Source organism: Oenanthe melanoleuca, chromosome 1 (genome assembly GCF_029582105.1).
Source record: "Oenanthe melanoleuca isolate GR-GAL-2019-014 chromosome 1, OMel1.0, whole genome shotgun sequence".
NCBI lineage: Eukaryota > Metazoa > Chordata > Aves > Passeriformes > Muscicapidae > Oenanthe > Oenanthe melanoleuca.
This window is the reverse complement of record NC_079333.1, coordinates 27,273,647-27,290,647: the sequence shown is the minus strand read 5'-3', so window position 1 is coordinate 27,290,647 and position 17,001 is coordinate 27,273,647. Positions and strand designations below refer to the sequence as shown.

Here is a 17,001-nt window from a genome sequence, read left to right as displayed (position 1 = left end):
GTTCAAGCCCGGAGCCGAGGCAGGGGCGCCCACGCCGCGACACGAGGAGGCGGCGGCGGCCGGCAGGGGGCGGGAGCGCCCCGCGGAGCCCGGCCCGGCCCCGCCCCGGGGCGGCGCGGAGCGGAGCGGCCCCGGCCCGGCGCTGGGGCCGGCCGTGAGGACGGGTTTCTCCCCGCCCTGCCGCGGGGGTGCGGAGCTGCAGGGACGGCTGCCCGCGGGCGTCCCTCCAGCAGCCTCGGCCCCCGCCCAGCCCCGCCGGCCCCCGGTTCTCCCGGGCCTTGGGCACCCGCTCCGGGCAGCGCGCTGCGGAAAACAAGCCTGGGAAAGGGCCTGCTCACCAAGCACCAGAGGCCGAGAGGATGGCTGGGGCGCTTCCTTTTCCTCATTCCTGCAGGTGCCCCTCGTGAGTGTGGCGGGCAGGCCGGGGCTGACGGGGAGGGAGCTCGGCTCGCCTGCCGCCCCGCAGAGCCCTGCAAGGAGCCGGAGCACTGGCCAAGGCTCAGCCAGCCTCCGTGGGCACAGCAGATTACACACTGCAGGAAGTTAATCACGAGCTCTGCGTTTGTGGCAGCAAAGTCTGAATGCTCTGGGACAGGCACGGCTTTTCTGGGACTGTGAGGTGGCTGAGCCATTCTGCACCCAGAAGAGCTCTACAGAGCTGGAAATTCACTGAGAGATTGAAGGAACTAGTTAAGGACCTGACCCTCTGGTTTTCTCTTGTCTCCTGTCCTGTAACAGAGGTCCCGTTTTTTCTCCTGTTAAAAGTGTACACTTTCCCTTTTTTTCCCTCCCTACTCCAGGCAAAACTCAGAATCAGAATGACACTGCCAGGTCTTCCATCCTGTCACACTTTATATGTCTGAAGAGGTCCTCCTCTGTTCTGAGGACAAAGTAAAAGCTGTGATTTCAGTCTTTATCCTGAGCTGGATTGCTCCCAGTCCATTGCACAGTCTGGTCTTTTCTGCTGAGGGAGCAGATCCTTAGATATCCCCCTGCATTCACCTTCTCCCCTGATGCTCCAATAAGATACTATGCTGGTCATGAAGTATCTCTCCCTACTCCTGCTAGGTTCTCCCCTCTTCCCTTCCTCTCCTGGGAGACCTCCCCAGTCCTTACTAATCCTGTAAAACATACTTCTGGCTGCAGCTGTACTTGGGCGGAGTGGGATGAAAGCACAGATGTAGAATGAACCTGTGCTGTGATAGCAGTCGAGGCTTGTCCAGACATGACAGCTTCCCTGCCCCTTCTCAGAGGAGTGCTCTCAGGAGGGCGGGGAGAGCTCTGTAGCACCTAAGTGGAAAAACTGGCTGAGCTGCGCAAGGAAAGGGGATTGCTGGAAGAGGGCAAGGATCTTGTGCTTCAACCTTCTCCAGCTCCCCAAGCAAAACGAGCAGCAAGCAGTAGGGAATCACAGAGACATCAGATCCCCAAAGCAGAGCAAAGCAGACATGGGGCACCTGCTGAATCTGAGAGCACTGTGTGTATCCCTATTGCCTTAGCCTTGTGCCATACAGCTCTGGCAACAAGAGCAGAGATCTGTTATCTTTTACCTCTCTCCCTGCAGTAACACATACCTCCCAAAACACCACTCATGTCGAACTAAGTTGCCTTTAGAAGTTGAACCTTGTGCCCTCTGCAGCCAAGGTAGAGCCCTGCATTTCTTACTGCAACAACTCTTGCTTGCTGTGACTCCAGCACCCTGGTGACTCTTTTGCTTGCTAATTGTTCTTCAGAAGAGCAGGCACCACGGTATTGTGCAACATGCTCTACATGGTTTCCCATGGCAGAAGAGCCATCCCAGTCCAAGGCGAACAAGGGACAGAGGAGAAACCTGTCCCCTCTGCCTCTCAGCTCTCTAGTCACGGGACAAATACCCTGCTCCGTGTGTCTGACCCATCTGCCCTGGGAGAACAAGGCTGCTGTTCAAGGGTTGAGAACCAGTTGTTGAGTGAGTCAGTGTCAATCACATAGTTACAGCTCGCAGAAACTAGCTCCAGAGCTGAAAGCTCCTGGATGAAGCCCAAGAGGGAGTGGAGAGGTGTGTGCAGGTCTTACAGCTGACACATGAGGAGAAAAATCACAACTGAAAAAGAGAAGCTTAGGAGAAGGAAAGGTAAGGACAAGGGAGAGGCAGACCACACGAACTCTCGATCCCACTTTCTGCTTACAGATACTCTGATCTCTAGCTCTCTGGAACCTCTCCCATGGCCTACAGCTAGTGTCTGCATACTCACCTACGCAGCTCCCATCGACTTCCTCAAACCCCACAGCACAAAGGCATCGGCCCACTGGTACCAGCCACTCCCCGTCAGTGCTGCAGTGCATCCTGGGGGGAGAGCCCACTTCTTCAGCTGCGTACTCCACGCAGACCCCAGGCACTTCTGTCAGCCCCTCTGACCCTGCCAGCGTCTCTGGGAAGCGGGCCAGGCCGCGTACCGCCTCCGGGCAAGTCTTGTAGTACACTCGGACAGACACCATTGCCACACAGGCCCCAGAGTTCTGGAAAGCCAGGTAGAAGCCCCGGCGAGAGAGCTTCCCAATGGGGCACACTTCTGTGTTCAGCTGCATGGCCCCCGACTCAATGTCTCTGCTCGTGAAACTTCGATCTGCTGCCACAGTGTTGAGCTACATGAAAAAGAGAAAGACAACAGCTTTACCATCTGAGCAGGCCTCAGCAGCTGTGATACCCATGCCTCTCAAGCTTCTTTTACACTAAGGCCTTTTAGGGACTGTCTGGTCAACTGCTTTCTAATGCCACTGCACTGCATGCTTTCTTTGCACTTGGAAGAGGTGTTAAAAATGAGGTGGACATCTTTTCTTTCCTCTGTACCTTCCATCCCTCCTTCAACTGCTTTGTAGTCATTCACTGATCTTCTCCTGTGCCCTGTCTTTTGAGATTTCAGAGGTCTTTAGGAACTGCTCTTTACAGGAGCAAATCTCTTTTCTGTGATAGTTTTCTTTTTTTACAAATCGCATACAGTAAATTCAAAACAACACTCAAAAGCTGTTCTTTGAAACCATCCAGGGAATTACAGCCACCTGTTTTTAGGCTGTAGTTGCTGCAGTTCAGATCATCTACTGTAAGGTGCTCCTTCTGCAGCACTCAACATATTTCAGCAATGTAGGTACTTGGATGAAAAATGCTCCCATGCTTTTACATTCCCACTGCCTTTGCAAACAAGGGGTAAGTGTGAATGAGTGAGTGAGAATATTTTCCATGATTGAGCAAATGGGAAAGGCCTCTGTGACACCGTGTGACATGGAAGAGCTGGACTGCAGGTGGGGTAGCCTTTCTTCTTGGTGGGAGAGCGTGATAACTGATCCTCTCCTCCGCAAGCCCCTTCCCATTGTACGACACCACCCACTCCTTGTAGTTGAATGGGAGATGAAAGGCTCTGCAGAGCAGCTGCATTTGGCAGGGATCATAGGGCATGTTTAGGAGTTGTGGAGGTATCGCACAAATTCGTGTTGTAGGCTGAAGGGGAGGTGAAGGAGCACTGGGGAAGGAAGGGTATCCTCCTTCCAGAGTTCTGCTCTGCCTGTGGTGGCCTTTACTACTCTTTGTTTCCATCACATCCCATTTAAACTGCAAAGGAAAGGGCAGACAAATAATTTAAGTCTGCGGCTTCTGTAGAACAGAACTGGCTTAGAGAATTTCCTCAGAAAAAAAAACAAACCAGAGGTTCTCTATTCTGTAATTCCAATGTTTCCATGGCAAGAGGGCACAATGCTGAGGAGAACAGCAGGTAAAATACAGCCGTGCTAAATATCTTCATAGCAAAGCATCACCTCCAGGTTTATGAAACAAGGCCCTATACCTCATGGCAATCAGAGTAAATAATCAGGACCACTGACACCTGAACTGGATTCTGTTCTTTGCTTGGTTTAATCTTGTTTTATTCCCTATGGCAAGTAAAATTCCTTTGGTCTCTGCTTTACTATTTCTAAAAATTGGTGTAACCATTTATCCCTGTCACAATCCTTTAGAATCCTTACCTATGTTGTGTCTGGTTAAATAAGAGGTTATGCAGAACACAAGTCTGATCTCATTTGAAACCTCCTATGCCTCCTGTGGCAAAGACTGCTTTGAGCATCACAGAGGGCATTTAGGGTAAAGTTTACTCTAAGGACAACACTTACTATCCGTGCCCTTCCCCAGATGCTGGTTCTCCTGGCCTGTCCCAGCCAGCAAGACACACCTAGTTTAAGCTGAAAGATATGACAAGTTTAAGCTGAAAGATATGACTCAGTCTTCAGCCCCAGCAATACAGACCTTGGTGAACAGTGGGCGGCGGAACTGGATCCCAACGTCTTGTTCAGACTCCATGTAATAGAGATTGAAGGTCTCTTTGCAGGTCACCACTTCACCTTTGAAGCTCTTGCAGTCCCTTACAGTAAACTTTAGCTCCACATAAATGCGCGAGGCTGCCTCACCCCGATAAATCCAGTTGGTGCGAAGCCAGTGATCGGTGTCACCTTCGGAAAGCACACTGCAGTCCTGGTACATGTAGATCGGGGTACCATTTATCATCTGCTGCACTTCACTCCACTGACCCCCACGGGAGAAGAAAACATACTGTTAGACGTGAGAAACAAGTTTCACTTCAAATATGGCAAAATCTTGCCTAAAAATCAATTCTTACACAGGGTTCAGGGCTCAAAGCCTGGCCAGCTAAGAAGTCATACACTCAGAAAATGCTGCATCTGGTCTAGAGCCCCATGGCTGCCTAAACTCTGTACACAGGGAGCAAAAAGGATCTTGCAATTAGGATGCTACTTACATAGACCTTTGTACATCCCTTTCATCCTACTTTGGTTACAATTTACTTCTTTCACACACACCCTGATCTTGGAGATTGAGAAAAAGACCCACTAGTGGGTCAACCATTGAGTTGGGTCCCAGGTATTGGCCGCTTCTCTCTGTCACAGTTTACATTCAGAGTGTACAGCAGGTCCTACCAAATCAGGACTATTATCTGCCCCTGGAAATAATGCACAGCATTTGGGGGTAAGAGAAAAGATGGCCTGGCATAATGGAAAGGTAAATTGCAGAAGGACTGTTCTAGAGCAAGCACTCATTAACTTGAGTTCATGCTTTTTTAAGTGGGATATTTTGCAAAACCTAATTTAACTATTAAAACTCAGTTGATTTTCCTGACTTCATATTGCATTTAGGTTCTGCATCTTCCCCAGGCAAATAATGGCCGAGAGGAGGACATCAGCCTAGCTGGTTGTATTACCTCACTAATACTGTTTTCATGAATCTAATAAAGTTTGGTACTGATTTTAATATACTTTTGCCAAATTTTAGGTGGTTCTAGTTTTTCTTTCCGTTCCACAGGTCAGACACAAAATGCAAAGAACATTCTCTTTTGAGTAATTCACACATGAGAACTGTAAATTTGGAAAGCAAGGTTTTCTTCACAGGGATAATAACTTACATCCTTTCCCCCCTAATGCTAAGACAGCCATTCTCATTATGCTTTAAATGTTTAATCAAATTAAATTGAAACAAGTGCCCACATAAGTACTGGCACAAGTTTAAGCATCTTGGTTTTAAATCACACCCCAGGTTAAGATGCAATTTAAACAAGGCCTCAGTCTCTGTGTTACTCCAGACTTGTCAAATCTCATGGGCTGAGCATGAGATTCACACATTTCTTCAGCACCTCCACCTCCTGTGCTCACAGCACAACAGCTTGTCTCCCTGCAGACCAGGTCAGTCTGCTAGTGGAATACAAGAGATGGATTCACAGAGTGCCAAAGGGGCTCTGTGTTTAATGCCATGACTTAGAGCATACCTCCTACACAGCTCCACTCTAAAAAGTATTGGAGAGCTTTCTCCAAGCCAGCAAGCCCTGCTGATAGCACAAGCTCCTCTCCGGATGATTTCAGCCTCTTACCTAAGTGCATACTAGCAGTCTCCTCCCAGGAAGTTCTGGGGATGGTATCTATGTGTCCCTTCTTGTTCCCTTTTTTCTCCACATAATTAATCCCCAGTGTTACCCCACCCTCTTAATCTGATCCAGCTGGCATAGACCTGCAGCACACAGGATTTACACTTATTTCATTCACTGAAGGTCAAAGGATTTATGATAACAAAACAAAGAGTCTGACAAATCAATCCCAATTGAACAGAAGGGACAATCACTTAATGACCTCTTGCAGTCTTTAACTGAAAACCTTCTGGAAAATGTTACAGGACTGAATTTACAATGCATCCTGAAGTATACTGAAGTAGAAGAAAAGTTAGGAAGAAGAATAATAGTAAACTAACTTTCATACACTACCAAGGTTAGGACTGGCTTTTAGAAGTATTTTTCAATGTGTGTCTACCTGGGAAAAGCATAATTGCATTTGGAGACTGAGAGTTAGACAACTTTCTATTAGCAGTTTATCCTAAGGCAGTACCACAGACAAGTGTCACCAGAAAGTGTTTTTTGCATGTCTCACTGAATGACATGAGCTGTTGTGGTGCCCATTCTAAAAATACATTTTCAAAACTTACATGATACAGGACCAAAGTTTCATTTTCAGTGGTGACAACTCTAGCAAAAAAAATAAATATATCCCTTAAACACTACTGCTGGAAAAAAATCCAACTGCTAAGCCCTGTATTTCTTAGCTTGTCTCAGCCTAGCTTCTCCCAGACTCAGTTCTTCAGGGCAAAGATGCTTGGCACTGACAATTACACAGTTTCATATGCAGTGTGGTGCAAAGAAATAACAAGGGAGTCAGACGTGTTTTTTCTAGACTCGACTGCTGATGGGTAAAGGAAGTAAAATGAGGATATTATTTATGCTAACAATACAGAACTATTGTTAAATATGCTTCTGACTTCTTTTCATTATTCAGTGAAGCTTTTAAATTCAAAGTAGTAGAGGAAAACTGTTACATACAACATTTAATGAAAGGGTGATGAGACCAGAAGTTGCCAGGCAACTCTCTCCCATCCTCAAAGAATCTGCTGCAAAATCAAAATGTATGTCTCTGATTTTTAATGTAATGTTCTTAATAAACATGTGTGGTAAAGTCTAGCTCGATCAATATTAATTACTTGCCACTGCAGGTTGTCTGCCAATGATATTGGATCAACCTTCTTTGATAATATAACTTTTTACCCACTTCATTCGAGACACTGTTGCCTTACTCCAGTCACCAGTTGGCCACAGGAAGGGCAACATACTTCTAGAAGTGGAGAACAGTGTTAGTCAGACTTCCTTATTTTATCAGTGAGTGAATTGGTGGTTTTTTGATGTGAGAGAAAACTTTTTCATGAGATTCAGAATCATAGAAAGATTTAGGATGGAAAGGACCCTTGGAGATCATCTAGTCCAATTCCCTGCTCCAAGCAAGCTAAGGAGTTCTTAAAGTCTTTGCATGTTATTCTTTAAAATCCCTTTTAAACTCTCTTCTTTTTTAAGTTAGAGTCTAAACTGTCCTTAAACTAGTCTTCAAACTCTTAAAATCTTTTAGAATTCTTAAAAAATTTCTAAGAAAACAAATGCCAATGCATTTAGGAGAATACCATAGGTTAGTAGTTTGGTTTCCTAAGAAGTCTAAGGGTATAGCCATTGACTTTGAGAACAAACAGGTTTTCTGTACTTCTCAGAAAACCATGTACTAACACAGACACCTAGTTCCAGAGGTTTGTTCTTGAAAATCTTGGTGGTATAAATTATTCCAGCACAGCAATTAGATTCAAGTGAATAGCAACCTCAATGCACAATGTCAACCTCAATGCAATGGTACTGTGTCAATAACCTCAAAACATTGCCAGTTCAGGAAAAAGGAAAAAATAAGAAAGCAACTTTCCTCACATTGGTTTGATTCCATATAAAGAAAGCTGTCTTTATAAAGGCTATTCAGAATTACTTCAATGACAACCTGAAAGGGCACCAATAGATATTTGTAGTAAACAGTATTGGTTTGGTCTGCCATGTGAGTAAAAATCCAAAGATAAGATAAGGAATGTGCCTTTTAATATCTGCCTTTATTGACTCTGAAATGATTATATAGTTTGAAGCTCTGAAGCCTACGGAAGGCTTACTCTGCTTTTTCTCTATAATGAGCCTTCTTTAGACTACTTTTGTGTCAAGGATCCTATCTAGGACAAGCTGTGATTCCTTCATGCATCTGTGAGCTACTCTTCCTAGGACCTGATGGTAGGTCCTAGACGAAGACAGCTTGCACATCTTGGAGCCACTGTCTTGGGCTTTTCAGGCATCAATTAAGTGGACTCGTTTGGTTTTAGCCTTTTTTAGGTGGGGAAAAAAAAAAGAAGGCAATGAGCTTTTTATGTTGACAAATACAAATTTCATCCCTGCTAATGGAGAGGTAGGCTTCCAGTGACAGAGGCAGCAGACTGTGACAGTATTGCAAATTTTAGGTTCAGACTGGAGTCAGAAGATCTTGTGACTCACAGTAAGAATACTGTCTCCATTTCCAGCTTGCTAGGGACTTGCCCTTTCTCCTTTCAGAAAAAAGCCTGCCTGCTGTGACCTCTATCTCATTTGCTTTCATGTTACCTTAGCACAATCTGTGGTCTGCGGACCGCCGAGGAAAGGCACAGAGATACTTTTAAGGAACTTAAGCAAAAGCAAGGCAAGCATCTAGCCAGTAGGCTTAAAGTTACTAAACTAAGATGCATGTCTCTACTGGAAAAGTTAATAAGAATTCCTACTGGAAAAGTCAAAGAGTTCATATGCTGAAATCCAGTAACTAACTTTGGGTTAGAAAATTTCACTAAGATGAAAAGACAAGCTAAGTTAGTAAACCCAGCTACAGTGTATCTATGCATAGCAAGTGTGTCTCAATCTCATTTAATTTTCAACAGAATTGAGATGCCATTAAATGTCTTCAGGAAGGAAAATTGCAAGGCCCCAAAACAACAACCTTTTTCAGTGGCAACTGGTGTGCCAAGCCTGAAACCACCGAGGAGAACATGTGCTGCTGAACAGTTTTTATCCCCTTTCCCTGTCTGCAATCTTGCCTTTGCAGTGTCTTGACTTTTGTATAGCATCATTTGCATGCTACCATGACCAAAAAACCTTCCTGGAACAGATTCAGCATTGAAGGTAATTACAGCTGTGCTACAATCATAGTGCAGTTTCCTCAGAGGAAAGCTGGTGACAAGAGAGGCACCTTGCTGGCACCTGTCTTGATACAGTGAAGAGCTTCTCTTCAGCTGAAATACACGTGACAAAAATTTGTCAGGAGGCAAGCTGGACCAGCCAACCAAAAATAGCATCACCACAATGGTGTATTCTAGAATTGAAGTTCCTGTGACCCTTTACTGAAAGTTTCTCAATACTCTTTGAAGTTCTTTGCTGGTGTGGAAGACAATTTAGATGACGATGATGAAAGAAGCGTGGTGACATCTAGACACTTCATGAGTCCTGTAACTTCAAATCTGAGAACAGCTGAGGCTGCTCTTGTTTCTTTGATCATTTGGCTATGGTCAGGCAATTTTAATTTCATCACATCATCATGGAACCTTTGACACAACTGAACACAGAAGAGATGTTTGCTTATCTACAGTATCTTTATGGGTGGGATGATATATTTTTTCACCACAATGATCCATTGGTTATTTTCAGGGAGGAGCAATTCCATTATGTAATTACTCGTTCTTTAGGGCACTAGCACATAGGTCTCCATCCCACCCATGGCCTTTCAATTTAACTGGTACTCATTCTCTTGTGGGAAGATAAGGTGTTAATGTGAGACACTGAGCACCAGTGCATTGATTACAGAACCTGTTTATCAAACACAGGTTCTGCTGTCTGCTCATTCTCTTAACTGCCTGACCACATTAAGGTCTTGCATGAAAACAGTTGTGGTCACAAGAGATGGTGCTAGATGAGCGATAATGATAGTCTAGCACAACATTTCACCTAGCTGGTTTGGAACACTTGTTTTGTATATACCTGTTTTACTAACACTCACTGTACCAATAATTACAAAAAGCACAGGAGTGAAAAATCAGATTGTACATCTTAAGAGTTCAGAATTGGTGGCTAAAGCTGTATTACCAATAAACCAAAGATTAGCTCTTACGTTATTTTTGCATTACATTGCATAGGTTCCATTGTAAATTGAATTTTATTTTTTTTTCATTTTTTCAAGGTAAAGGGCTTTATATTGTGAGCTGTGGTTTTTTTGTATGGTGTGTCAAGTGTACCTCTAGTGTTTACAGAGAAGCTGCAAATTAGTCTGATGGTGATGGGCAATACTTGCTCTGTTTGTTTAAGTTCCTTTAAAGATGGATCAGATGGAATCCCACACAGGGATGGGGTAATTATGCCTTGATGATGATCAAACCTGCCTGGAGAAAAGAAGCTGAGGAGCTAGCAATATTCAGGTGAAGCAAAGAGAAGCCAGAAACTGAGCCTTGAAAACAATGGAAAATTTTTCTGCAGATCTGCCTCTGAGATGGTGAGAATCACAGTTCAAAGCATAGGTTCATCCTTCGAGGACACAGCAGGCAACAAAAGATGTAAAGCCTTTTCTTTCTAATTGCTTGCCTGCAAACTCACCAGTATTTTAGTTGGTATTATAACAGAAGTTGTTTTGTTTGGGTTTTCTGTTTGTTTGGTTGGTTGGGTTTTATTATTATTATTATTATTATTATTATTATTATTATTATTATTATTATTATTATTATTATTATTATTACTATTTTAAATAGCCTGTTAGTCTTCTTGGAGGACCATGCTATAGGCAGGTTAATCTCCAAGCTCCAGCTGACTTGTGCTGCTTTTGTGTTGACACGAGGAAGTTCAGTGAACCTTGTCCACTCATTCAACAGCTATAAAAGAGTGAAGCAGCTTTCTGACGCTGCCAGGCAACAGGGCTGTCACTACCAAGTGCCTGAGCAGCCGTGGTGATGAATGTCATGGCTGTACAGCATCTTCACTTTGGCTCACAACATGCTCTTTTCTGCCCTTCAGGTCACAACACTGAGTGCACTGGCCAAGACTGTTACTTGGGTCTCTGGCAGTGACCCCATCCTAGTCTTCCTTGTTGGTGGCTCATGCAATCTTGCCTTCCCTACAGCTGTTAATTTACACTTCATTTGTTCTTATCTCACTGGTTTGTATTCTCCCTTCTCACAACTTCTGAGTAAAGTATATCTAGATATTCATTTTTTTCCTTCTCTCCCAAATTGACACAAAATAACTAATTTTCAATCAATAGGATATCATCAACAAATATCTCTCCACCGGTTCACAGATCAACAGCAGCAGGTCATGTCAGGATATAATCCTGAAGACAGAGCTTTTCCCATTTCCAGGTAGTTGTTTACTAAGCATTTCTCCCTTATTTCTATACAGATGCTGTTCACTTGGAGGAGCTAATCCTCTATGCCTGATACTTAAACTGAGAGCAGTGAGGTGTGCACTGCTAGTCTACTCCAGCTTCAGAGGTGATGGCACTCCTCTGAGTTAGCTCTAAAGGGCATGCATGAACAACAGTTGTGGGAAGAGGTGCACAGAACAGTTTTTCTGATGGCTGTTTTTCACACCACCTTTGGATGCTACAAAAAGCTGACTTGGCTGGGACTCTTCCAGGTAAGACTATCTGAGTAAGAGGTCATCGAGTCTGACTAAGTGAACTGCTCAGGTTTAACAAGATAGGAGTGCTGTGCTCAAATTGCTTGCAGGTTGAAAGCTGTGTGCCCCACACCACTATTTCCTTCATGACCAGGACTATCTGTCTGACCAAGAAGTGGTGGAACACAAACCAGCCATCAGCTGATACCAAAATCTGGGACCGCTGAGTCTGGTGGAACACAACCTCACCTTGCTAGAACCTGAAGGCATCTAAATGTCATGGTGTGGTCAGTGATATAGAAGTTGCTGACAGGTCACAAGTACTTGATCTAGTCTATTACCTAAAAATTTATCAGTGTAGAATTTGAACTATGCCTTGGCTTTAATAGGACAACCACAGCATTACAAAAAAAAAAAAACAACAAAAAAAAAAAAGATTTTTTTTTCTTCATCAAATTGTATTCGCATAGCTTTGGCAGTTGCCAAATATTTAAACTTTCCATAGAACATAAGGTGCCAAACTCAGAATTCTTATTCCTGAGCAAGAATCACTTAATTTCTAAAGTTTTCAAGTGTTTTTGGAGCCACAATAGTTAGTGGCTATTCATGGATAGCCTTTGGGACACATTAGGCCACTGGCATTCCATGCCCATCCTTAGTCTTGTTTGAAAGTAGACTGCAGAAAAGCTGAGCAGTGTGCTGTGCACACTGGGAAACTGGTAGAAAGCTTGAAACTGATAAGCAATGCTTTGAAGTATGTGTGGAAGCAAGCAAGAATATGGAATAGGCAGGAAAATAATTATGTCCTCCTCATTGTGAATAAAAGACTGAGAACAGCAGCAGCCTGAAAAGGAGACTAAGAAAATTGTTTGGAAGCTTTAATAATGCTGTGACCCATGCAGGAATGTAAGTTGGAAAAAAATAAGCTCCACAAAACAGCGGCCAGCAGAGAACTGATCTTTTCCAAACTTTTAATATATAATAGATATGGCACAATTTGGCAAGAGTAGAGTTCATATGATTCCTGAAATAACATATATCCAATTTAAAAACAAAGTTACCATGAAAAAAGATCCTTTTACAAGCAAAGACAGTTATGGAACTGGTGAAAGCACATCTCCCAAGAAAATGTAGCAGCTAAAAAAGGATAAAGTGTGTTTAATTTACAATTCATTGAACAATATAGATAAAGTCATATTGAGAAGCCCAGTGTGCAGCATTCTCCAGCACAAATGGCTTGGAACTTAAGTAGTCACATGTATTCATGGAGGTATGACTGGATTACTGTTCACATACACAGAAACTGGAAATCGTGGATAAAAGGAAAATTTCAAGATAGGCCCACAAGCTGAGACTGAGATAATCACAGCATTAAAGACAAATATTGCATTGCTCAGTATGTTATATCATAGGTCTACATAAATACAGAAAATGTAGAAAATAAATACAGGTCTACATGATACAGAAAATCCATAGGAATCGATACATATTACATGATTATATAAAACCATGAAAAAAATCGAAACATAAAATCAGGAGGACCTTTGGTGCCTGGGCTAAAAAATTCAAGCTCAGAATTCTAATGAAAAAACCATTCTAAATGCACAAATGTAAAAATTTAGGCAGGAAAGGACCTTTGGTTCTCTGCTCCAATAGCCTGCTCAGAAGGCTGACTTCAAAGCTGGGCTGGGGTGGCTTAGGGCCTTGTCTATTAAAAGTAAAATGCAGGAGGAAAGCATAATTCCTCATCACAATCTGTTCTCAGCTGATGCAATTATATTTGAAAGCAAATTAGTGATTAGTAACTTTTTATACTGTTATTTTACAAGCTGCCAAGAAGCAGTGCCACTATGCCTGATAAGTTAATTTGTTCATGATTGGATTTGAGAGGTCCTTTTTGAACAGTTTCAGTGGTATCTGAAACCAGTTCAGGTAGCTAGGCTGTTTGTGCAGCATGAGGAGTCTTAAAGAAATGTGAGAGCAAGCAAGTTCTGTACTCCTGACACCTTCAAAGTGGCCATCATTGGCTCTCTAACATATCTTAAAAGGTGGAAATCTACCACTAGTACTGTAATACACCTCTCTGTGCCCACCTGGTGTTGCTGTGGCAAAACTTCAAAGCCAAAAAAGAATTATCAAGGCATATGTTAGATGATGGAGGAGGGGTTGGTGGGTGGTAAGGTAGATAAAAGGGGATTGTAGGAACTACAGTCTGCCTCTTTAAAAGCCTAGTTTCCAATAGTAGCCTAAAATGGGTGAAAGCCTTTCTAAATAGCTACTACAAAGCAAGCTAGCACAAAACTTTTAACAAATAAAACTCTACAGACATTTTACTTAAAGTACAGAGACTTTCACTCAAAGGCTACCCTTAAGCTTAGGCAAGATGCTGGCTAATGTGGTGCAGAAGTTTTGAAGTACTGAAGTGCTGTCCAAAACTGAGTGGTGTTCTCAGGCTTGTCCTGTATTAACAGGAGCATTGCCTACCCTGGATACAGCCAGGTCTGACCATGAAACCATCACACCTGCCAAGCCACTCCATTCTCTGTCATTGGCTACAGGTGAGGAGAAAACAAAGGTGTAGTTCTGCCTCCACAGACTCGGCCAGCCTCTTCTGGGCTATGCCTCGGGGGCCTTGTCCATATAAAGCAGGAAAATTCCCCACAGCAAATTCCTCCTCTGAGCGATAAGTATATTGACACAATTCCAGCTCGCTGATGGGAGATCTCCGGCATCTGAGGCTAGGCACAAGTGGCAGTGTGACATGCAGTACACCCTTCAGCTCTGCATGCAACACAGCTCAGACGTTTCCAGCCTGTTACTAATCAACCTAGTCAGATTATTCAGTACCAATCTTGGCTCTTTTTTGTCAAAAAACGTTCTGAATTAATTTCCGTCTTTTTTTGAACATATTTAATTCTTCATTTTGAAGGAATGGTTTCAGAAACACCTGTTCAAAGTTCAGATTGCAAGAGAATCAGCCATTGTTCCCTTTTTGCTTGTGGCAATTTGTCAGACTTCCACCTAACAGTAATTGGGAAATGATGTAATTAGACAAATCTCCTCAAAAGACTCGCTCATGAGAAGTCAATGAATCTATTCTTCATCTTCTGTTGTTTTATCAGTCATCCATATCCTGATCTGTTAGTTTTTATTCCTCTCAGGCCATGTTCCCCCAAAATTTCAACAATTCTCAGTCACAATTATATTTTGAATATACATATTTTAAAAAGCAAAGGTAGCACAATCAGGAGGATTTGCCAACTCCGCACACTGCCCTGAACCTACTGTGCAACACTCAGATGTTCTGTAATAAAGGTTTTCTTTTCTTTCTATCAGACTTTTTTTTTTTTTTAGGACACACTTTTCAGTTGTTTTTTTCAATCTCTTCAAGAGGCATGTTCATCCTGAACATGCCTGGAGCCTAGAATTGGGGCAATATTACTACACAGAGAGTTGATGAGACAACAAAGGGAACAATGGGCAAAACATGATCTACATGTATGTTTCACTAGGGCACCTGTTTTGAGCAGGGTGTAACAATACGACTAATAATAACCAAAACAGCTTTACTAATGAAACAAATGCAGTTATGCCAGTACAGGAGAACCTCACTGTCTGGCTCTACTTCACCCAGCAAGGCTACAGGGAAGGAGGAGGCTGGGGTGGATTTAAACATTACAGTGTCAAGTTATGGAAATGAGTTAGGAACAGGCTGAACCCAGTCTACTTTAGAACAGGAAGGGTGAAGATTCCCCACTGGAAAGCTTGGGACTTGCTACAAAGACAAGAGCATGGATGAGGAACTGAAACTGTGTATTAACATATGTGCTAACTACCTCAGCCTAGTCCCTAAATTCCCTTTTCTTTGTGCCTTCCTTCCACCACTCCCACAGCACTGCTGCCAAAAAGGAAACCACCTTCACTGATGTAGGTTGTGACACCAGAGGGACTGCTCAACTATGCTTCATGCAAAATAGCTGCACTTGTACAAAAATAGCTGAGAGTTCAGCCGTCTTTGGGGTCCAATGTTGCAGTGGTTTCGGAAGCACATTTTGAAGCACCTCCATCAACTCAATTTTACAGTCACAAAACAAAGAGAAATTCCTCTCTCACTGTCAGCTGTGTGGACCAAACACCACAGATTGGTGTGAAATCCAAGAATCTTGCAGCCCACTCAAAAGGGCAGATTGCTGCCCCATGAGTTAACAGTCAGCTGCTGAATTAAAAAACCTATAATGTGTTTCTAATTTCTTGAGAGAATCTAAGAAATAAATACTTTTGCTCTGCCTGTTTTTCTGGGCAGAAAGAAAAATTATGTGCAGCATGACAGGATGAAAAACTGGGTGATGATTTGATTTTTTCATTTTCTTAATTGCTTTATTACTTTATGGAAACAATATATTTCAAGGATATGTTTAATTATACTAGAAGTCAATAGGCATCCTTAAAAGGCTGGCTAGGGGTGAGACTGCATAGGTGAAGGGAGAGACTTAAAAAGCCTAAAGAGTCTAGGAGGGGGTGGAGCCTCAGAAGCTCAGTTACCAGAGGAAGGGTGAAATTTCAACATGGATTATATTTTTCCATCAGTTAGTACTGCCAGTGACCCTTCCTTGAATGTGGGTACTCACCCCTACTTCCGGAGGGTCTGGAAGCCAGCCCAGTTCACCCTGTGCAGTGCTTGTGTCAAGTAGATCCACTGAAAACCAGAAGAGAGGGAAAAAATAAATCGGTGACCCAACTCATACAGCCCACGGAATGCTTTCATCCTTGTTTTGTCAAAGAAGGTAAAGCCTGCATTTCCTCTCTCAACCCCCCGCCATCCTTTGAAACCTTTCACATTCTAAAAGCATGACTAGAGGAAGGACAGAAAGATACAAGACAGGGCACCTTGTCAGGAGTTAGAAGTTCTTACTAATATATGAGACCCCCTCCTATACACATCCAAAAAATGCAACCCTGACAAATTTTAACACTTCCTAAAACTGTCCCAAAAAAGGAAGAAGGAGTCTGAAGCCTATTCAAATGGGAACCCGGTATTAGCAGCTGAACACATCTTTCCTTGAAATAGGAAGGCAGCAAACTAAATGGCTGAAGAGGAAGGCAATCAATTAAATTACCAACACAAAAGATCAATCAGTGTCGCCTGGAGGGACTATTCAGTACTTGAAACACAGTGGGAAAGTACAGAGGCAGTGTGAAGTTGTAGAAGGGACTTTCCATTGTCACAGTACCCAAAAGCCAGGAGATGCATCAGTTGTGCAAATTTATGAGCCCCCTACTTCTGACTCAGACTGTCCACCAGCTGAGGATGGCCTAGGAACCCTTTAACCCTCTCCCAATCTTCCTTTTCTGGCGGGACATCAAGAGAGTAATGACTCCGGCCATAGCACGGCCACCTCCTGCGGAATTGCAGGGATGCTTTAAGCCTTGAAGCTGGAGTCGTGTG

The 17,001-nt window shown here is 43.3% G+C and overlaps 1 protein-coding gene across 1 annotated transcript in view; it reads right to left on the bottom strand.

Annotated features, from left to right (window-relative positions):
* EPHA1 (EPH receptor A1) overlaps window positions 1-17,001 on the bottom strand; it is a 34,635-nt gene that overhangs the window by 15,004 nt on the left and 2,630 nt on the right. Inside the window, exons 2-4 of the mRNA XM_056504337.1 lie at window positions 16,184-16,251; window positions 4,274-4,549; window positions 2,235-2,625 (exon numbers count right to left, since the gene is read on the bottom strand). Of these exons, the coding sequence (XP_056360312.1) occupies window positions 2,235-2,625; window positions 4,274-4,549; window positions 16,184-16,251 (735 nt within the window). The remainder of the gene's footprint in view (window positions 1-2,234; window positions 2,626-4,273; window positions 4,550-16,183; window positions 16,252-17,001) is intronic.